Source organism: Lontra canadensis, unplaced genomic scaffold (genome assembly GCF_010015895.1).
Source record: "Lontra canadensis isolate GAN:19392208 unplaced genomic scaffold, GSC_riverotter_1.0 scaffold230, whole genome shotgun sequence".
NCBI lineage: Eukaryota > Metazoa > Chordata > Mammalia > Carnivora > Mustelidae > Lontra > Lontra canadensis.
The window spans coordinates 40,856-64,261 of NW_022631224.1; the positions used below are offsets into that span (position 1 = coordinate 40,856).

Genomic DNA, 23,406 nt, shown 5'->3' on the forward strand with positions numbered 1-23,406 from the left:
TGGGTCCCAGAGGGGAGAGACACGCATAGTTACAGGTCATATCCTTTTGCACCATCTGGTCCGTCTCAATAATGACATTCCGACTCCCTCCTCTCTCATTATCCAGCCCTTTGACTAGCCCTTTTCCTCCTCCATTAGGCTCTCCCCATCTGTTCTATGATTGGAAGCTAAGATTCTGCAAGCTCACCAGGACTCTGGGTTTGTGGAGTAGAGAAATGAAAGATGCCTGAAAAATAAAATCAGGTAAATTGAAATTTGTGAGTGTAGTGAGAGAGGCTCCCACACCCTACCCCATGCCCACAGGCGTCTCTCTAGAGGATGTGGGGGAGGTGGGCTGCAGGGGAAGTGCAGCTAGACCTTGAAGCTTGGTTGGGCATTTTCTGGTAGGACCCACCCCCCTTGGGAACTTAGCAGGTGTTTGGTCACATCCCAGGGGTTGTCCCAGTGGACCAGCCTCCTTCCTTTTACCTGTCCTCCACAAACAATCTTTTTTCCTCCAAACAAATAACCCCACAGTGATGACTGTGCACATCAAAATAACCACAACCACAGTTATAATCCACTTGGTATCGGGCTGATTTTTGGTACTCAAAACACCTGAAAAAGGAAAAAGGAAGTTGCATTTGAGACACAGGGAGTGTTTTCCTCAGAGCCTCCGCTGAGCCTCTTTTAGGCCCCCTTTTGGGGGCTGGCTAGGCTCTGGCTCTGGGTAGATTTTCTGAGAGTGGGAGTCCTTATGGCAGACAGGACAGGAGCCTGGTAGAGCCAGAGTGGGGACCAGTTCTGACTCCCCAGGGACTTTGCTCCTGGGCTCTGAGTGAGCTGGAGGTGGGGTTGGGGGAGGGAGGGAGGAAGGAGAGGCCTCTGGAGGTAGTGAGAGGCACAGAGTGGCAGGAGTGTCTGTCCTCTCCCAGCAGTGTTTGGCTGCCTCCCACTGGGCCACTGTTTTGGGCAATCACCTTGGGCAGGAGGGACACACCACACCCCACGGCTGCTCAAAGCTCCTGGAGGCACCTGAGACAGACTGTTACCTTCGCAGAGTCTCTGAGTGGAGACAGAGAGGGATATGTTGCTGACAGGATTCTCAGCTATGCAGGTGAACTCCTGTTCACCAGAATTCCTGGAGTCCCAGGAGATAGTGAGGTTTGCTTCATTTACAGATGTGTTTCCTACAACCTGCCACCTTACAAAGGTGTCATTTGAGTTCTCCACAAAGCAGGTCAGATGGATCTCACAGGTCCCAGTCTCAGACAGCCAAGTGTGACTGGCAGTTTGTATGTTCCTCAGCCGTCCTGTGGGGAGAGATAAGACCCGAACTAAGAACAAATGGCTTGGTTCAGCCCTCTGTGAAAAATATCCTTCCCACCACAGAATGATTCTGCATTCCACCCGACACTCCATGTTATGGTCTGTGTACTCTGTAAGTAAGTCGGCTTCTATTGCTTAATTGATGACACCAAGGTCTGGGGTGACCAAATGATGAAGGGCTTCCGCAACGAGACAGAGCAGCCAGAGGGAGAAGCGGGTAGAGACACACCAGGGCAGCCACCAACTAGTTAGATGATTTGGGCTGATTGATTTACTTTCTAGGCCCGGTTTATTCCTGGTGTCCTTTCTAGCCTTGCACATAGCCTCGTGTAAAGACATTTGGGAATTCTCCTGAGGGTCGACTCTACTTTAGCCAGGGCAGAAGCCAGGAGACCAGACTCAAGAACCCTGTTTCCTCAACCATCACAATTCCCTTCCCTAGTTGGGATGGGAAATAAAAGCTTAACGTCCTTGAGGAACAGTATTTCTCACAAATATGCAGGAATCCCGGACCTCGTTGTATCGGGTGCTGGCTCCCACGATGGCAAAGAGACTCTGGTGTGGAACGCCAGCAAGTCACAAAGGGAAATGTTGAGAATCGAGAAACCAGGGAAAGGAGCGAAACTGAATGAGCGAGCAACTCTAGGGAGCAAGAAGTACATTCAGACACTTGAGAGAACATCTGCTGTGGAAATTTCTGAGAGCAGAGGCCAGAAAATATTGGCTATTAAGATGTCAGCAGCTGTGAATCAACGGGGAAATGGGAATGTACAGAAAAGGCCACTGACATGGACTTGGCCGGAGGGTAATGGTGACCCAGAGGAGAACTTAATGACCTCCCGCCCCCACCGGGTCTGGTAGGAAGAGATTGAAGGATGCTCCAAGCTTCGTTATTGGAGAAGGAGGTGGGACATATTTCGAGAGGAAGGAGATTTTGTGTAAAGGCAAGTGTCAGATTTGGAGTTAGGAAGACCTAGGTTAGACTCATGGCTTTGTTGCTACTGGTTACACGACCACGGATACATTTTTAATCTCTCCGAACCTCAGTTTCCTTATCTGTAAAACTGGGCAATAATACCAACTCCTTAGGGAATTATGAGGATTAATTGAGACCGTGCCTAGCACAGCAATGGCAAATACTTGGCATGAATGCCACATTTCCCTCAACTTGTGTCCGCGGCTGACCTCAATTTATCTTGCTACCTTTTTCCACTTAATGAATGTAAAATTGCCTATGTGACATTTCCACTTGGATATAATGTGTGTCTCAAACCCAGCATGTTCAAAAGCAATCCTGTTTTTCTCTCCCAAGCCTGCTCAGTCCATAGCCTTCAGCACCTTGTTGGTAATCGCCTTTCCAGTTGCCAAAAGCCCCGGAGCGGATTAACCCCTTCCTCTGATACCATATCAGGACATCCTCGTGGCTTTACCTCCTAAATATATCCAGAGTCCAGCCCCTTCTCCTTACCTCCACTGTTACCACCCTGGCACAAAGCACTGGCAACTCTTTCTTGGCTGTCACAGTGGCCTAATTGGTAATTGGCTTCTACTGCTGTCCCCTGGAGCCTATACTTAAGGGAGCAGTCAAAGGGATACATTAAGCAAGTAAGCCAAATCACATTACTGCTCTTCAAAACGCTCTGATGGTCCTCAGCCTCGCAGAGTAGAAGCCAAAGTCCCTGTGATGGTTCTCAGAGCCTTCCCAGACGTGGCCCCTATTTCTTTAGTGATCTTGTTTCCTAGTACTCTCCCCTCGCTCTGCTCCTTGGTGTTGGACCTCCTTAGTGTTCTTTGAGCATCCTGGGCACAGGGAATGCCTATGCTAGATGGCTCTTCATTCAAACATCTACATGGCTCACTTTTTCACCTCCAACAGGTCTTGGCTCAAATGCTATTTACTCAGTGAGGCCTGTTATGATCACCCATTTAGAAATCAACCCTGTTCTCTGGCACTCCTGATGCCAAGAGGCCCTGAGAAAGGATTGGCATTGAGCGTGGGGAGTATGGTTATTGCAGAGGAAGTCGTGCTTGGTCTTCTGAAGAATGGCAGAAGAACATTGTCTCAACAAGTATGATGGAGCCCAATATGGGGTCTATTCTCAGATTTTTAACTGGATGTCTCTCTTCTCTCCAGGGTCCTAGCTCTGCCTTGATGGTCCTGGTCACCCTGAGTGATTCTGCTTGTAGTGGGTTGAATGATGACACCTTCACTTCCCCATCCCTCGGCCAAAGATATCCCCCTGTCCTAATTCCCAAAATCTTATTTGGAAAAGGATCTTTGCAGATGTAATTAAGTGAGATGAGGAGATGATTCTGGATTATCTGGATGGGCCCTAAATCCAATGGAAAAGGTCCTTGTAAGGGGAAAACAGAGATATTTGAGACAAAAGAGGAGATCACACAGGGAAAGGAGGATGCAGAGACTGGTGTGATGCTGTCACAGACCAACAAACACCAAGGAACACCAACAGCACCCAGAAGCTGGAAGAAGCAAAGAACGGATTGCCCTCTAGGGCCTCCAGAGGGAATGTGGCCCTGCCCACACCTTGCTTTTGCACATAAGGCCTCTGGAATTGTGAGAGAATAAAATTTCTGTTGTTTTAAGCTACCCTATTTGTGGTGTTTTGTTTTGGCAGCCTCAAAAAACTAGTACACTGTCCCAGGCTGATTTTGCCCCTTTGGTTGGAATTCCTGTTGCAGACCTTTCTAGACAATCTCTCTTTCCCATCATATTTACATGTTCTGCGTCCTATTCTTTTAGGGACACGACGTTGACCAATCTAAAATGGTAAATCCATGTGGGGGATTCTAAAGGTTCACCTGTAACCTATTTGTGGTGACATTTTATTTTAACTAAAGTGCTTTTTTTGGATTCCATGTCTTAACACAAAGGACTCTGGGTGAATTTTAGATACCATGGATTCTGGAGGAGATAAGAATTATAGAATCTTGGTGGCCTTTAAAGTTGCCAACTTAATGCTTGGATCTCCTGTACAACATCCCCACCAAGTTACTATCTTAAAGCCATTCATGACATCTCTGAACAGCATTGATTGCCAAAAGGAGTTTTTCCCCCACCCCAATCTGATTCATAACTGTCTCACAGTTTTTATAACTTTATGTTGAGGACATGAGCCATCTGGGGGAAATATTGTTAGAAATTAAATAACCTTGAGATGCCTGAGTGGCTCAGTTGGTTAAGCATCTCCCTTCAGCTCAGATCATGATCAAAGCGTCCTGGGATCAAGTCCCACATCGGGGCCCTTGCTAAGTGGAGAGTCTGCTTCTCCCTCTGCCTGCTGCTCCCACCGCTTGTGCTCTTTCTCTCTCTGACAAATAAATAAATAAATAAAAATCTTTAAAAAAAGAAGTTAAATAACCTTGATAGAAAATATCTTTCTTATTATCCACTCATCTTTATAGGGCACTATTCTCTACACTGATCACTCTGCGGGGTCAGACCAGCCTTCGTGTAAAAGGAGGGATCATGTCAGGTACTCTCCTAGTTACTGTCTCCATGACTGCAAGCAGGTTGCTGGCACTGACTCGAGGCCTCAGGTGTAAGGGTGGCACCTGCCTCATGGAGCTGTTGTGAAGAATATACTAGAGATACAGGTAATGCACAAAGTAAGAGAGTCATAGCGACTTCACTTCTGCTACTTCCAGAGACTTGCTGGTCAAGAGGAACTATTTTAGGGTGTGAGCGAGAGTGATGGCATTTGAAGCCAGTAGTTACAAGACTTACATTCTTTTCTCCACTCGCCACGAACTGGTGGACTTGCTTTTCTGCCAGACCTCAGTCTGACCACAAAGCCATGCTCTTTACCACTAGGCTACAGTGCGCGCTTGTGGTCACATAGGATCTGACCTCCGTAGTATCTTTCAGTCCATACACAATTAAACCCCACACTTTGACTCACTGAAGACCTGCAGAGTGTAACAGGAGAACTCTCTAGAGGTCTGAATGGTCATCTGGGCGCAGTAGTGTCCTGCATCTGCCGCGGTCAGGTTGCTGAGTCGTAGGGAGTAGTTCTCCGCCAGTTGCAGCCGATCTTTCCGTTCTGGGTCAGTCACGAAGAAGTGCGAATCTGGGGCAGTTTTCGGCAATATGAAGGCGATGGAGTTTCCATCGTGAAGCCAGGTGGTGGACTGAATACCAGTCGGCACAGGAGGCTTCAGGGAAAGAGTTACCGCCTCCCCCAAGACCCCATTCACTGTCAGTGGCTTTGAGCTGTCTTGCGAAGCTGTGTTCCCTGTAAGCAAAGAAGGGAAACGGCTATGACCATCCCCTTCTGCCTACCCCTCCTCCCCACACCCTTTCCCCTAACTCTACCCATCTGTGACAGCCTTCTGATACCCAAGCCCAGAGACGGAAGGGAGACAGACAGGGGTTAGGAGAAGTGCTGAAACGGACAATCACAGAGGTTCCGCCCCCAACAAATTGTGTGGCTTCCTGGGTCATGGACAGTTGGTCCAGATGGCTCTGGCCCAGTCCACCCTCCCACACGAGCCGGTCACGCCTGGGTCATGACCACGATATCTGACTCCAGCTTCTCAGTTCTCTGGGCATGAGGCGGACAGGGACACGGAACTTCATCTATGCCCTGGCATGGGCTCTAGAAACCACCAGTCTTTGCTGATGAAGTTTAACGAAAGCTCAACCCTTACTGATTATCTACTCTGCTCAACGTAGTATGTTTGTGGGGCTTAGAGGACTGATCATGAGAATTTACAGCTCTTCTTATCCATTATTTCCTTTGATGCTGTTACAATTCTGGGAGGCAGGTAAGATGGCTATTACTATCTCCATTTATAGATAAAGGAACCGAGGCATGAAGAGTTTAACTCACTTCCCCAGTGAGTTGTCCAGATAAAGAATATGAGTCAGAATTCAAACCTAACTATTCCGACTGCCCGACTTTGTGCTCTTTTTATGATACCAGAAGATACCTTTTGTATTCTCAAAAAGATTATAGTGTAATTGAGGAGATAAAACTGATAAAGATCAAAGTAATATATATAAGGAGCTCCTGGGTGGTTCAATTGGTTAAGCGTCTGACTGTTGATTTTGGCTCAGGTCATGATCTTAGGGTGGGGGGATCGAACCCCACATCGGGCTCCGTGCTCTCGGGGCAGTCTGCTTGAAGATTCTCTCCCTCTGCTTCTGGCTCTCCCACTGCTCACACACGTTCATACACACACACACACACACACACACACACACACTCTATAGCTAAAATAAATAAATAAACCATTTTCTAAAAAAAGTAATAAATATAATTTCAAAGGAAGAGATAAGGCCATATTCTCATGTGCTTATCTCAGAGCCATTAATGTTTGAGCAAAAAAGGTGAAATAGTCACAACGATTCTTAAAGATGCTTCCTTAGCATGCTTTGTGAATACTAAGCCCTCCCCACACCATTTTGTAGTCCAATTGACTCATTTGTCTAACTGACCGTGCCTAAATTATCCTTGTATCTCAGCACTGTGCCCGACATGAAGTAGGATCTGGAAATGTTTGAGTGAATCACTGAAGAATTAACTGCAACCATGACCCAACCCTCTCTAGATCTCTTCCTTCTCAGGAGAGGATCTGAGCAAGGAGGAGATAGCTCTTGCGATCCTGATACTCAGCCTCTGGGTGAGCTCTCGCTTCCTCTCTCCCTCCCGGACAGTCCTGTGGAAGCTGGGTGCAGACATACGGCCCCCTCTTCACCACATCTTTCCCGTCAGGAGCTCAATGTGCTCGTATCAGTCGTCTTAGCCCTTCTACCCTCTAGTAACCACACGGGTGAGTATCACAAGCAAAATCTCGAGCAAAGATTTATTTTGCTTTTATTTTTATTATTGGTTCCATTTATTGAAAGTTTAAAACCGGGCAAAACAAATCTGCTGCTAGAAGTCAGGACAGTGGTCCCCTTTGAGGAGGAAGGAGAGAGCAGGTAGGAGGGAGCATAAACAGGGAATTCTGGGCTGCTGCTAATGTTCTATTTCTTGATCTGTGCCTTGATACACAGATTTATTCATTTTATGACAATTCATTGAGTTCACACTTAGGATTTGTATAGTTTTCTCACAGTGTGTTATATTTCTTTTATTTTTTAAAATCTAAATTCAATTAATTAACATATAATGTCTTCTTCGTTTCAGAGGTATAGTGATTCACCAGCTGCATTTAACACTCCAATGCTCATTACATCAAGTGGCCTCCTTAATGCCCATCACCCAGTTAGCCCAACCCTCCCCACCTCCCCTCAGCAATCCTCAGTTTGTTTCCTAGAGTTAAGAGTTTCTTATGGTTTGTCTCCCTCTCTGATTTTGTCTTATTTTTCGTTCCCTTCCCCTATGTCCCTCTGCTTTGTTTCTTAAATTCCACATATGCGTGAAATCATGTAATTGTTTTTCTCTGATTGACTTATTTCCCTTAACATAATATCCTCTAGTTCTACCCACGTCATTGCAAATGGCAAGAATTCATTGTTTTTGAAGGCTGAGTAATATTCCGTTGTGAGATATACATATATATCTATATCTCACATATTTATCTACTCATCTGTTGATGGATATCTTGTAGGAGAATGAAATTGGACCATTTTCTCACACCACACACAAAAATAAACTCGAAATGAACGAAAGACCTAAATGTGAGACAAGAATCCATCAAAATCGTAGAGAACATAGAGAACATAGGCAACAACCTCTTTGACCTCAGCTGCAGCAACTTCTTACTAGACATGTCTCCAAAGGCAAGGGAAATGAAAGCAAAAATGAACTACTGGGGGTTCATCAAGATAGATGCACAGCAAAGGAAACAGTTGATAAAACTAAAAGGCAACCCACAGAATAAGAAAAGATACTTGCAAGTGTCTTATCAGATAAAGGGCTAGTATCCAATATCCATAAAGAACTTAGCAAACTCAACACCCCCAAAAAACAAATAATCCAGTCAAGAAATGGGCAGAAGATGTGAACAGACATTTCTCCAAAGAAGACATCCAAATGGCCAACAGACACATGAAAAAATACTCAACGTGACTTGCCATCAGGGAAATGCAAATCAAAACCACAGTGAGATACCACCTCACACCAGTCTGAAAGGCTAAAATTAACCAGTCAGGAAACGACAGGTGTTGGCAAGATGTGGAGAAAGGAGAACCCTCCTACATTGTTGGTGGGAACACAAGCTGGTGCAGCCACTCTGGAAAACAGTATGGAGGGTCCTCAGAAAGTTGAAAATAGAGCTACCCCACGACCCAGCAATTACACCACTAGATATTTACCCAAAGGATACAAACATAGTGATCAGAAGGGGCAGCTGCACCCCAATGTTTATAGCAGCAATGTCCACAATAGCCAAACTATGGAAGGAGTCACTGTGTGTGTTATATTTCAGTTAAAAATGTTAGAACATCAACAAAAACAAAATCAAACCAAAAGAGTTACAATGGCCTACAAGGACCAAAATGATTTGCTCATTTTTATCTCTCCAAACTAACTTCCTATCGCTCTCCCCAGACTGGTTTACTTTGCTCCAACTCTACGGGCCTGGCTATCCTTGAATAGACTAGGGCTCATACATGTGCAGTTCCCCCTGTCTGGAAGTGCTCCCCCCAGGGGTGCACGGGGCTCACATTTTCACCTCAAAAAGGTATTTAATGAACACATTCCCTTCCAAAGAGGACCACTCTTCCCTCATCACCAACCTTCACCCTTATGCATTCAGCTGCCCTTTCTTGAAATTTAAATTCAGTTTCATTACCATACACTGTATCATTGGTTTCAGGGGTAGAATTTATGATTCATAGGTTGCATATAACACCCAATGCTCATAACATCAAGTGTCCCCTTCTCAACGCCTATTCCCCCCACCCACCTCCCCTCCAGTGACCCTCAGTTTGTTTCTTAGAGTTAAGTCTCTAATGGTTTGCCACCCACTCTGTCTTCATCTGATTTTATTTCTCCTTTCTTCCTACTATATTTATTTGCTTTGTCTCTTAAATTCCACATATGAGTGAAATCATGTGGTATTTGTCTTTCCCTAACTGACTTATTTCCCTTAGGATAATACCTTCTAGTTCTATCCATATCACTGCAAATGGCAAAATGTCATTGTTTTGATGGCTGAGTAATATTCCACTGTATATATATATATCACATCTTCTTTATCCATTCATCTGTCAAAGGACATCTGAGCTCTTTCCATACTTTGGCTATTGTGGACATTGCTTCTATAAACATTGGGGTGCTGTGTCCCTTCGAATAACTATGTTTATATTCTTTGGGGTAAATGCCCAGTAGTGGAATTGCTGGTTTGTAGGGTAGCTCTATTTTTAACGTTTTCGAGGAACCTCCATGCTATTTTTCCAGAGCAGCTGTACCAGCTTGCTTTCCCACCCTATACATTCAGCTGCCCTTGAATTTATTTTCTCCATAACGCTTACCATTTAGCATACTTTATAATTTTCATTTTTTAAAAAATTATCTCTCCCTTCCACTAGAATGTAAGCTCCATGAGAGAAAAGATTTTTGTGTGTTTTCATTGTGATCACTCTGGAACAATGTTTGGCACGTTGTAGGTACAGATGACTCATTCAATGAGTATTTGTAAGGAGTTTGGGAGTACCCTGGGGCCCGAGGACTCCCCAGGAACTGTTGCCTCTCTGCCTAGCATATTCCTTGAAATCTCCTTTTTAAAAAATTGATCGCAATTATGCATTTAACAAGACATTCTTCTACTATTTGCTTAGTTCTATGGTAACTCAGTGAAAGAAGCCTTAGAAATCATGGTATTCAGACGATATGGATTAGATTCCGTTTATGGACCAATTTTGGGGCTAAAGATCGGGAATGTGAATAGAAAATGTTGGTCTTCTGGGCTTACTATGTGGAAGAGGAGCCCGGTAGGTAAGGGAGTAGTTTTGGGGCAGTAGGCTAGCCCCTGAGCTAGGATGGGGCTGACCTCTGCACTGCCTTGTACCAGGTACACTCAGTACCAAATCCTTCTTTCTTTTTGTTGTTATTATGAAATGGTTTTCCTCTCTTTTCCAGAATCTTGAGAATAGCGATTGTGCTTATTCTTTCTGTATCCCTAGCACATAGCACACTTTCTAGCTCAATAAATGCCGCGCTCTGTGGGACAAAGAAGTGAGCATCAGGGGCTGGGAGAGTTGGGGGTTGTCAGGGAACACGTCACAGGGGAGATAACATTGTAGCAGGGTTTGAATAAAAACAAGAGTTTCCCAGAGCTTAATTATTTGTGATTCTTCCAAGAATGCCCTCCCTGCTCTTTCTCTGCTCTGTTATTCCTTTTGTCTGAAATGTCCTTCTTTGCCTTTTCCACCTGGTGAGTTCCTAGTTATTTCTTCAAGGATGAACTCAAATATCTGTTTGCCTCTGCTTTTTTTTTTTTATTTTATTTATTGATTTGACAGAGAGAGATCACAAGTAGAGAGGCAGGCAGAGAGAGAGAGAGAGGGAAGCAGGCTCCCCGCTGAGCAGAGAGCCCGATGCGGGACTCGATCCCAGGACCCTGAGATCATGACCTGAGCCGAAGGCAGCGGCCTAACCCACTGAGCCACCCAGGCGCCCCCTGTTTGCCTCTGCTTATAATTGTGGGGAGTTTTCTTGGGTACAAGGTAATGAGAAAGGAGTCCGTAACAGAAGAAGAGACAAAGCGGGAGAAGGTGGAGAAAGGGAAGATAGAGGTCCCTGAAGGTCTACAAATAAAGAAAAAGGCTGGAGGCACTTTGCTTGGGGAAGGCGAAGGACAGAAATTCCAAAAAATGTCCCAAAACCCTTCTGTGAGGCTTTGGACACAAGGAAAGATTCTTCAGGGCCCAGGGGATTTTGTCCCCAGTGAGAACCCCACAACTCAAGAAACTCTTCAAAGCTTCTGCCTAGCTATCAATTTTGTCTTTTAGAAACTAGCTAAAGAATTGTTGGAACAGGAAAAGAAACGTTTTGAGTAGGATCCCTTCTGCTCCCCGCCCCCAGGGCAGGCCTGGGCAGATGATTCATAAAGTGCCTAACAGTTAATTCAACTTCATCACAGTGTTAAAAATCCCTGCCCTGGGAGAGCATAAGCCTCATGAGCATAACATGCACTGTATGTATAGGCATGTTTTCTGAGTATGCGTGCACAACTATATGTCTGCCCATGACGTGTGATGAGGAGAAACTCCCCACCGAATATTCATCCCAGACCCCAATGAGAGGATTCTGCTTATCTACAAATTTAATGCAATCGCCGTCAAAATGCCAACAGCATTTTTCATAGAACTAGAACAAAAAATCCTAGAATTTGTATGGAACCACAAAAATTCCTGAAGAGCCAAAGCAATTCTGAAAAAGAAGAACAAAGCTGGAGAATCACAATTCCAGATTTCAAGATACACTACAAAGCTGTAGCAATCAAAACAGTATGACACTGGCCCAAAACAGACACATAGATCAATGGAACAGAATAGAGAGCCCAGAAATAAAATCAGGTTATATGGTCAGTTAATCTTCAACAAAGGAAGTAAGAATATACAATGGGGAAAAGACAGTTTCTTCAACAAATGGTGTTGGGAAAACTGGACAGTTACATGCAAAACAATGACACTGGACCACTTTCTTATACTATACACAAAAATAAACCCAAAATGGATTAAAGACCTAAATGTGAGACCTGACGCCATAAAATTCCTAGAAGAAAACATAAGCAGTAATGTCTTTGACACCAGCCATAGAAATATTTTTCTAAGTATGTCTCCTTTGGCAAGTAAAATTAAATGATTGGGGCTATACCAAAACAAAAAGCTTTTGCACAGTGAAGGACACCATCAACAAAACAAAAAGACAACCTACTGAATGGGAGAGGATATTTGCTAATGACATATCTGATAAAAGATTAGTATCCAAAATCTATAAAGAACTTACACAACTCAACAGCCCCAAAACAAATAATCCAATTTAAAAATGGGCAGAAGACATGAACAGACATTTCTCCAGAGAAGACATCCAAATGGCCAACAGACACATGAAAAAATGCTTAACGTCACTTGCCATTAGGGAAATGCAAATCAAAACCACAATGAGATACCACCTCACATTTGTCAGAAGAGCTAAAATCAAAGGCACAAGAAACAAGTGTTGGTAAGATTGTGGAGAAAAAGGAGCTTTCCTGCTCTATTGGTGGGAATGCAAACTGGTGTATCCATTGTGGAAAACAGTATGGATATTTCAGTTCCTCAGAAAATTAAAAATAAAATTATCATATGATCCAGTCATTTCACTACTGGATATTTGCATAGAGAAAATAAAAATACTAAGTCTAAAAGATATAGGCACCACTCTATCTGTTATTGCAGCATTATTCACCATAGCCATGACAGAGAAGCAACCCAAGTGTCCATCCACAGATGAAGGGATTAAGTTGTGGCGTATGCACACAATGGAATATTATTCAGCTGTAAAAAAGCATGAAATCTTACCATCTGCAACAACAGAGATGGATCTAGAGGGTATAATGCTAAGTGAAATGGGTCAGGCAGAGAAATATAAATACCATATGGTCTCACTCACATGTGGAATTTAAAGAGCAAAACAAATCAAAAAGAGACAAACCGAAAAGCAGTCCTAACTCTAGAGAACACACTGCTGGTTACCAGAGGGGAGGTAGGTTGGGGGGAGGGGTAACATAAGTGGAGGGGATTAAGAATATACTTATCATGATGAACACTGAGTGATGTGTGCAATTGTTGAATCACTACATTATACACCTAGAACGAATATAACACTGTATGTTAATTATACTGGAATTTTAAAAGATTGCGTTAAAAGAAAGGAAAGAAGGAGGCTGCTTACTCCTGTTTGGGGAGTCACGGCTTTGGAAATTCTCCATGTTCTCTTTATTTGCTGCAAATAAAGAAGACTTCATAAGGCATCTCCAGCTAGTGTAGTTTCTCTCTATAACTCACCATGGGGCTGACCCACACGGGCCCAGTAACAAAGTCTGATGACCCAGATGGATTCTTGTCCTTCTGTGGTCCTGCCCTCTAGTTCCCTGGTTTCTGATGAGCGGAGCAGAGGACAGTGGCAGCTTGTCCTGGGCTAAGCCATTCAAGCTCCTGGGGACGGGCCGGGCTTGGATTCCTCGAGGGGCTTTCCCTCCTTGGTGCCTATAACGGCCACCAGTGTTGGGACCGCCCCTGAAATCCAGGGGCCACACTGAGTATGTTTATTCAAAATGATCTCTGCTGGCATAAGCTGGGTCGACAGCACAACTTTTAGGGGTAAATTAGAATTACCTCACAAAGTCTGGGTAAATCGGGAAAAACAGGAAGCTGGTATAACCTGGCTCTTCAAGAGGCTTGGATCCTCCAGCCTGGTGAAACCAGAGCTTTTCTTTAGAGACCAATCCACAGGGTAAATTTGGTTGGTCCCTTTGTCAAGGACTCTGGATGCTACGTTCTGATGTCGGATGCTTAGGGTCTGGGAGATTTCCAGACATCTCTGCCCTGGATGACCTAATACCTGTGTCATATTTAGTCAATAGACCATTGCTGACTGTTTGGCTCACTCCCCTGGGGCTTGGCCTTTGAGTACCTTGTCCTTCCTTTCTCTTTCTTTACCGGCAATCTGTAAGTAGAGGTCCCCTGTTCTCTGGTTTACTTCCCCTTTTACTAACTGATAAGATAGAAATCTCAGACTCCTTGGCAGTCTCCCAACATCTTTTAGGAAGCCACTGGGGCACGTTTCTTTCTCTAGCTTTTCTCTTAAGGACAAGCCACTGGAGTCTTAAATATTCTGTGAGCAAGAGGGTGTGGCATTCGCGTCACCACTACTCACTGTAAGTTACCTTTGTAGGTTAGAAGGAGACTCGAAGGAAAATTCCCAGAATGTAGGACAAGTTCCATTCTGAGGGAAAGACTGTGGACTGTAGCCTCCAGGACTGGAAGGCATTTGGATACTTCCCCTGGACTTAAAAGCAAGTGATCTCCTTTTGCAACATAGCCTGACCACAACATACTGTAGAGGATTGAGAAAAATGACCAGGAAATGAAACTTTAAATTTCAATAACACATTGCAATTAAAAGTATCTTGTAGAAAGGTAAGAAAATGGGAAGGGATCCTATATGTTCAATGCTTTATGCCACTATATCGAAATGAAGGTTTACAGAGGAAATGTAAAATTTGTAAGATTAAGGTGGAACCTAAAACCGCAAAAATACTTCCCATATTAAATCTGATGAAGAACTAGTCCTTTAAGTCAGAGGACATAAAAGCTAGAAACCGTTAGCCTCAAATCCCTTCTACATTTCCAAGTCAGCCATGAGGTCGTTATAAACCTCTGCCTTATTTCCCTGGTACCCAGATCCTTAGTGACACCGAGACCCCGGTTCTGCCAACCCCGCTAGTGCCAACCCCTGGTTTCCCATTAACAACCCCCCAAGCAGATCCTGATGTCTCCTCCCTTACTAGACAGGACTACTAGATTAAGGAACCACTTCCAGAATATTCCCATTTAGACAGGTTCCTAATGGTCACAGGCGTCTCATTAATGTCCTCTGTTCAACATCACACCTGTGTGACTGGAAGGCACACCAGGGTCTCGGCTAGTTGAATTCATAAATTGACTGCATATTCTCTATGCACAGCCCAGTCGGGGCGGACATCCAAGCTTTACTAACCATCCTCCTAAAGCCAGAAGAACAGTCTGTGGGAGTGACAAAAGCCAGAGAAGGGGCTGAAAGGGACTATCAGCCTGGGTCGTGTTCCCAGAGAGAGTGAAGAGGGAGTGCCAGGAGTTGTCCCTCAGTGGGATCCTGACTCCTTAGATGGGAGAGAGGATTTATATGGCTTTTCTGGAGGCTGCTTTTGAAATACATGCAAGAAGTGAGTAGACCTCCTATAATTCATCCAAATTGAGGGAGATTCACCAGGGAAAAAATGAACACCCACCAGCCTTCTCAGGCTCCAGAATAGTCTGAGATAGACTACAAATTGGGACCTCAAGGCATAAGGTAGTCCAAGTGGTCCTTAATACCTATTTCATATCTCAAAAGCACTCCAGAAATCTGTAGAAAACGTCAAAAACTGACCATAGGTCCCAAAACTGACTCCGCTCAGCTAGCAGAAGCAGTCTTTGGGGTGTTCAATGAGGATGGGGGTGGGGTGGGGGAGTTGGCGGGAGAGGGGTCCAGAAAGCTGAAAACTGAGCTGCCTTCTGATGGTGGTGCTCCAGGCCACTTGAGGTAACCCAGGGTCAGGAAGGAAGACGTTGTGGGTGACTGTCCCCGGCCCCTGTGCCAACCTGCACCCCACCCGTGGGGTCAAGAGGCGGCTGACAGAGTTGGGTAACAGTCAGGGTGCCTCCTGTAAACAGGAAGGGCAATGGAAACAGAAGTGCTCACACCACCCCCAAAAGGAGGATGGGCAAAACGGAATCATCCCAGCTGCCCCTCAGGGAAGATGGGATGTGCTGGGGTTATGGGGCTCCCTGGCCAGCTTCAAATAACCAGATCCTCACTTCCCATGAGGAGCCCTGAGTGACCCTCTCAGTGGGGAGGAGAGTGGGTTGAATTTTTGCCCAATACTGGAGCCACTTTCTCTGTGTCGAGCACCCAAAAGAGTAGCCTTTCTAACACAAAATGTAGTATAAAAGGAGTCTCGGGAGGAGGAGAAACTGAAAGATTTCTGGATACTTGACCTACATAGGGTCAAGATGACTAAAACACTCTTTTCTTTATGCACCAGAACGTCCTGTTCCTCTTTTAGGAGGAGACATTTTATCCTAATTGAGAGCCTTACTCAGGAGCAGGACGGGAGAGAGATCCAAGTGTCTGGGTCCTGGGGAGCTAAAGCCACAGCTCTACCACATGGTCTGTTAGTGTCTGCAGGAGAGAAGATTGCACAAACTATTTTAAGCCAGGTTAACCCAGAGGTCTGGGCACAAGGATGAGTGAGATGTGCCCACAGTGCCACACTCGTGATGATGGAATTGAAACAGATCGATTGGGCACCTGGGTGGTTCAGTGGCTCTCTCTCTCTCTTTCTTTTATATAAATAAATACAATCTTGAAAAATAAAAGGAAACAGATCAATCATTGGCCAGGGGTAAGGCAACACCCATTAAAACCAGAAGCTATAAAAGGGATCTTCTGGGTAATAGATTCTCAGAGCAAACGTTGATCAGGCCATGCAGATCCCCACGCAATACCGTAGTTTACCTGTTAAAAAGCCAGGGACCAAGGAACAGATTTGTTCAAGGTCTCCAAGCTGTTGATGAGTCTATTTGAGACTTATGTCCTGTAATACCCAATCCATATACCCTATCGGCCAATTTGCCAAGTGATAGTAAATATTACACTGTGTTAGATTTAAAGAAGGCCTTTTTCTACTTCCCACTAGATTCTGAATCCCAAGAATTATTTGCCTTTGAGTGTGAAGCCCTCGGCCACCCAAGAAAACAGTACTGCTGCACTGGCTTACCTCAGGGATTTAAAAATAATTCCCCCACTATCTCTGGAAAAATCCTAGAACAAGCTTTAAATGAGTTAACTCTAGAAGAGAACTCTCAGGCCATGCATGGATGGTATTCCAATAGCCAGCCTCACTCAAGATATTCTGACCAAAATACTATATTCATGTTAAATGTCCTAGTTAGCAAGGGGTATAAGGTATTAGAAGAAAAAGCTCAAATTTCTAAAGAAACTGTAAAATGCTTGGGGCTCATTATTTCTAAGGTGGGGGGTGGGGAGGCAACAAGGTTTTCCTCAAGAGAGAAAAAGCAATATGTCCGCCAGCTCCACCAAGAACCCGCAAGCAATTTTGTGGGATTTGGGGGATGGCTGGGTTTTGCACATCTGTGTTCCTAACTTTGGGCTAACCGTGAAACGCCTTTATGATCAGCTTCAGGGACATGAGGCCAACCTGTCTGAGCGGAATAAAGCATGTGATCAAGATCTCAATAGACTGAACGCCCCTCTTTCAGAAGGGTAATAAGAAGAAGTGGTAACAAGAAATGGCTATGGGGGTGTTAACCCAAATGCTGGGGCCCTTGGAGAGAACAGTAGTTTATTTCTCTAAACAGTTGGACGTGGTGGCCAGCAGTCGACTCCCTGCCTGAGGGCTGTGGCGGCCACATGCCTTTTGATCAAAGAGGCAGAGAAAAACTACAAGTCAACCTATTAGTCTGGACCCCACACCCGGCCTCTGGTCTCTTGGAAACCGAGAGGCCTCTGGGGCTGTCCTAATGGAGATTACTGTGATGTCAGGGCATGCTGCTAGAAGCCCCCCTCGGTGGCAGCTGAAACCATGTCACACTTCCAACCTAGCCACCCTACTTCCTGATCTGCATCCACACACGCCCCACAGTCGCCCAGAAGTAAAGGATCAAGTCTGCCCTAGTCCCAGAGATCTCCAAAGTGGAGCACCGTCCAGTGCAGAGGAAGTCTGGTTTGTAGATGGTGGCGGTTTCATAGAGAATGGGCAGGACAGGCAGGTTGTGTGGTTGTGTCCCTCAACACTCTCGTGGAGGCTCAGAGGCTGGCCCCGGGGCAGACATGATTGTGCTAAGCAGAGCTTTAGAATTGGGTCAAGATCGAGTGCTACCTATTCACACTGATTCTAAATACACCTTCTCTGTAACCCACGCTCATGAAGCCATATGGAAAGAAAGAGGGTTCTTAAATGCTGGAAATAAAGAAATCAGATACGGCAAAGAAATCCACAGGCTGTTAGAAGCAGGGCACAAGCCACCAAAGGTGGCAGTGGGTCATTCACTGTAAGGGCCACCAGGAAGGAAATTCAGAAGTGATACAGGGAGGTTGTTTGGCTGACACAGGCATGGAAAGGCCTAGCTCAGGGGAGAGTTTGCTGAGGCCATTAATCCCTTCCTTGCCACTTTATCAGTCCATCCCAACCTACTCCTGTGATGAAACAAAGGAGGCAGCAAAAATGGGCTTCCTGTAGTCCCTGATAATCAGAGACTGGATGACAAAAGAGCAGTGGGAAAGTCCGGGCACCTAGCAAACTGTATGGGGTGGGGGGGTTCCTAAGAGTGCACGTGATCCAACTCGTTATGGCCAAGAAGCTTTATGCCTATGGTTAGCAAAGATTACAGACATTCCGGGGATGAGAAAGGTTATTAAAAGAATAGCAAACCGGTGTGTCTACTGTCAGACAAATAAGCGACAATGGGTCGGCTTTCATCTCAAAGGTTATTTCTGGGGTAGCCAGAGCTTTGCACATCAAATGGAGGCTGTACTCTGTGCCTGGAGACCTCAGTCCTCTAGAAAGTCAGGGGAAACTAAAAGAACCCCTTGGAAAAGATCCGGTGAAGTTGTGTCCAGAAACACAGCAAAACTGTTTAAAATTATTACTGATAGCTCACACCAAGGTAAGAACTGCCCCAAAGGGTAAACCAAAATCAGGCCCATTCAAAACAACATATGGGAAGCTCTTTCCTAAAGTCTCTCACTCCTCCTCACCACCAGACCCAGTGGTTTCTCTGGCCATTAAACATATAATTAATAGCATTGATAATTTATTATGATTTATAATAATAATTAATAATTAAGCATTCAATTAATCTCCAACACGATCCTTGGGACTTTCCCCTTCGCCTACCTACTGAAATCAGGCTTCACCTGACCAACCCAGCACTGGGTGTACCTCCAAACTTGGAAAAGTCGTCACTCCAGGATTAACCACACCCAATAAACACAGGGTCCCACCTCGTACTGCTGGCCATGCATTCCCCTATAAAGCGAAAATGAGTGGTGCCTTGGATCCCCGACTCTGGAGTGGAAAGGTCACCGGCACTCAGGAGACGAGGTGCTCCAAGCAACAGATGACAACAAGCACACCTGTGAGCCACTCTCTGGCCTGAGACTTCTGTTCCAGGGACATGCAGAAAAGTAAAACCCCAGTGGGCAGGACGCTCAGATGTGAACTGCAGTGATTTCAGTACATACAGGGCTAACCGCTGTGCAGCTTTGCTGCCTTTGAGAGCTTAATCCATTTCCCGTATGACTGTTCAGTAAGACGTGCCACCGCTCATTGCTAATACATGGTGAAAATGGATAGTTTTCAAGTCCTCTTGGCCCTGCTCACCAGGCTCCAGAAGCCAGATACCATGTTTTAGCCCTTAAGATCTGTGTTAGCCCTTAAGATCTTAGTGTGAACACTTGCCTGATATTGTTTATTGTCATAGCGGTTCTAGGAACATCTCAGGCTACAGACACACAAGGGCACCTTGGGAACGGAACTCCCAAGGGAAACCAAGTAAACTCACAGCAGAAGGAGATAAACCAAAAGCTGTTGGATTTGTCACCAGCGCCCGCAGACTGAAACTGGATGGCTTCTGTACCATCCAGTCCAGAGGGACCCTAATGTAATTTTTGTCACTTCAAGAAATAACTTTACCCAATGGGAATTCAAATGGAAGATACATTTAACACCAATTCATATATTAGTAACTTATACACTTATTATCAAGTATGACTTCATTAAAGCACAAAGTAGTCTCTTTCGATCTCAACCCAACTTCTGGCCTCCGTTATGTCTCCCTCCCATGACTACCAGCCGCACGCCTAAAGAGACTAGGAAAAATTTACTGAAGATGGTTTTCCAGGAAATGGATAAAAGGAAAAGGCCATATATGTCAAATGGAGCATAAACACCAATAGGGCCCAGAATTTACTCTGGAAAGGCTGCCTAAGGCATTACCAAAACCACGGTTGTAAATCCCTGATCTGACTTAGTAATTTTATGATCTTAAAAATTTCAGTTTTTGAAGCACAAGTTGACATGGCCATGCTCATTAGTATATTATTTTCTCAGTAAGGGCATATGTGAGAAATAGTATGTCTTTCTAGGACGCTGTCACCCCAGTTTGTGTTTGTAACACCGGTGATTATATAAGGTGTGAAAGTCAACTTGGTTATTTTTTTGTAATGCATTTTAAGAACCAATGACACAATGGGGAAAGGACTGTTTTTACACAAAACAATATTAAATCCACCTGTGATGAGGTGAAATGGTGAGGCTGTAAGGATTTTACAAAACAATAATTTAGCAGAACTGCAAAAAGGGCATCAATTCTCCTCACTTGCTGGAATCACCATTCTTACAAATAACAGCGTATACTGATGAACCTGATTAAGAATGAGTAAAAAGAATTAATTGGAAAATTGGAATGAAAAATAAGATGTAATTTGGGATGATTCTGGTTGAAACCAGAATACAAAATGATGAAGACCAGATCAGTTTGACACTGGGGACAGCAGTACTGCTATCTGGCTAAGGAGAACAAGGAATGTTCCTGACCAGTGTTTTCCAAGTGCCCTGTGCAGGGGACCTGGGTGGCGTCAGGAGCTGGCTGAGAGTGAGGTGGGCGCCTGGGGAGTACGGCTCCACTCTGGACCTCGAGAAGTTACTTCTGTCTGTTTTACCATACATTGAGAATGTGTGAATATCTTTTTTTTTTAAAGCCTTCAATATGTTTTTTTAAAAAAAGTCCTGAAAAACCATATATACACATATATATATGTATATATATACATATATATATTAGCATACATGTGTGTGTATGTGTATATGTGTGTATATATATATGTATATATATATATATATATGGCTCAGTTGGTTAAGCAGCTGTCTTCAGCTCAGGTCATGATCCCAGCGTCCTGGGATTGAGTCCCACATCGGGCTCCTTGCTTGGCGGGGAGCCTGCTTCTCCCTCTGCCTCTACTTGCCACTCTGTCTGCCTGTGCTTGCTCTCGCTCCTCTCTCTCTGACAAATAAATAAATAAAATCTTAAAAAAAAAAAGAAAAGAAATGGGCAGTGGACATGAACAGACATTTCTGCAAAGAAAAACATCCAGATGGCCAGCAGACACATGAAACAATGCTCCACATCACTCGGCATCAGGGAAATACAAATCAAAACCACAATGAGATACCACCTCACACCAGTCAGAATGGCTAAAATTAACAAGTCAAGAAATGACAGATGGTGGCGAGGATGCAGAGAATGGGAAACCCTCCTACACTGTTGGTGGGAATGCAAGCTGGTGCAACCACTCTGGAAAACAGCATGGAGGTTCCTCAAAAAGCTGAAAATAGAGCTACCTTATGACCCAGGGATTGCACTACTGGGTATATACCCTAAAGATACAAACGTGGTGCTCCAAAGGGGCACGTGCACCTGAATGTTTATAGCAGCAATGTGCACAATAGCCAAACTATGGAAAGAACCTAGATGTCCATCAACAGATGAATGGATAAAGAAGATGAGGTATATATATATATATATATACACACACACACACACACACACACACACACACACACACAAATGGAATACTACGCAGCCATCAAAAGAAATGAAATCTTGCCATTTGCGATGACGTGGATGGAACTAGAGGGTATTATGCTTAGCGAAATATCAGTCAATCAGAGAAAGACAATTATCATATAATCTCCCTGATATGAGGAAGTGGAGATGCAACATGGGAGCTTGGGGGGTCGGAAAAGAATAAATGAAACAAGATGGGATCAGGAGGGAGACAAACCATAAAAGACTCAATCTCACAAAACAGGCTGAGGGTTGTTGAGGGGAGGGGGGTCAGGAGACGGTAGTGGGGTTATGGACATTGGGGAAGGTATGTGCGATGGTGAGTGCTGTGAAATTTGTAAACCTGGCGATTCACAGACCTGTACCCCTGGGGATAAAAATACATTATATGTTTATAAAAAAATTAAATAATTAATAAAAAAATTTAAAAAAATGTCCTGTTGCTAGTAGTATGTTCTGAAGGGTAAAAATCAGGAAAAAAAAATCTACTCTAAAAAAAAGGATGTAGTGGGTGCCTGGGTGGCTTAGTCATTAAGCATCTGCCTTCAGCTCTGGTCATGATCCCAGGGTCCTGGGATCGAGCCCCAAATTGGGCTCCCTGCTCAGGGAGAAGCTTGCTTCTCCCTCTCCCACTCTCCCTGCTGTGTTCCCTCTCTCACTGTGTCTCTCTCTGTCAAATAAATAAATAAAATCTTTTAATAAAAATTTTAAAAAAGGATGTAAAGTCCACTCTATTCTAATGCTGCCATGGGAAATTTTTTTTTAAGTTATAACAGGTTTTATGCTTAATACATACATTTTGGGCTTAGGAAATAACACATAATTACAAGGCAAAATTTGATTTTGATTAATACATAAAAATGGAATGCTTCAGGAATTTGCACATCATCTTTGAGCAGGGACATGCTCATCTTCCCCGTATCTTTCCAATTTTAGTATATGTGCTGTCGAAGAGAGCACTAATGTAAGTTTTTTTATGGGCTTCCTGAATTCCTTTAAAAATTCTCCTTCCAGGTGTACCTGGATGACTCAGTGGGCTAAGCATCTGACTCTTGGTTTCAGCTCAGGTCATGATCTCAGGATTGTGGGATTGAGCCCAGAGTCAGGCTCTGTGCTCAGTGGGGAGACTGCTTGAGATTTTCTCTTCCTCTCCCTCTGCCTCTCCCATTCATGGCTGCACTCTTTCAAATAAATACATAAATTTTAAAAAATAAAGGAAAATAAAAATTTTCCTTCCCTAGGTGTACGGCTGAGTCATTCCCATAGAGAAATTCTCTGTGTAAATCTTACCCTCATTGTTAATGATACTGGGAGAAGAGAGGTGTGATACCTAAATCGCAGCACTTCAGCACCAGAGCCCTGCTGTGGGTATACCCCTGAAACAGCCACAGCACCTCTTACTGTCAAGGTCACTGAGGATTGCTTTCCAAGTGAAGCTCATTGGTGTCCATCGAAGGGATGCAACAACACTACAAGGACATGGGAAAGTCCATGTAAGGCAAGGACAAGACTGGCTAAGCCTAGGGGTGCTGGAGACGTACCTATTTATGTAATCAGGCCCCTGGAAAGGCAGCCTCAGGTCCAATCCATTACACAGTCTTGTGGAGCGGACCTTTGTCTCCTGCACGCAATGGCGTCCCCCAGTTAGGGTCCTGAACTGCTTCACTGGTTTAAATCAGTGCAGCTCCCTGAGCCTGCACACCCAGGATCTGCTTTTATTTGTGGGTCACCTCACCACAGGCTCCTAAGGA

The 23,406-nt window shown here is 44.5% G+C and overlaps 1 protein-coding gene and 1 non-coding gene across 7 annotated transcripts in view; both read right to left on the reverse strand.

The window, feature by feature from the left end:
- The window catches only part of SLAMF6 (SLAM family member 6), a 32,677-nt gene that overhangs the window by 4,332 nt on the left and 4,939 nt on the right, over nucleotides 1-23,406 (reverse strand). For 4 of the 6 annotated variants that reach the window (XR_004381617.1, XM_032849517.1, XM_032849514.1 and 1 more), the window contains exons 2-5: nucleotides 5,229-5,561; nucleotides 1,032-1,292; nucleotides 469-597; nucleotides 188-226 (exon numbers count right to left, since the gene is read on the reverse strand). Coding sequence is in view for 5 of the 6 variants with exons in the window: in XM_032849517.1 (XP_032705408.1) it covers nucleotides 188-226; nucleotides 469-597; nucleotides 1,032-1,292; nucleotides 5,229-5,561 (762 nt within the window). In the remaining variant the exon portion in view is untranslated. The remainder of the gene's footprint in view (nucleotides 1-187; nucleotides 227-468; nucleotides 598-1,031; nucleotides 1,293-5,228; nucleotides 5,562-23,406) is intronic. The other 2 variants (XM_032849518.1, XM_032849515.1) reach the window with 2 other exon arrangements.
- Nucleotides 22,510-22,615, reverse strand: LOC116862285. Its single transcript, XR_004381619.1, has one exon. It is a non-coding gene; the product is annotated as a U6 spliceosomal RNA (small nuclear RNA).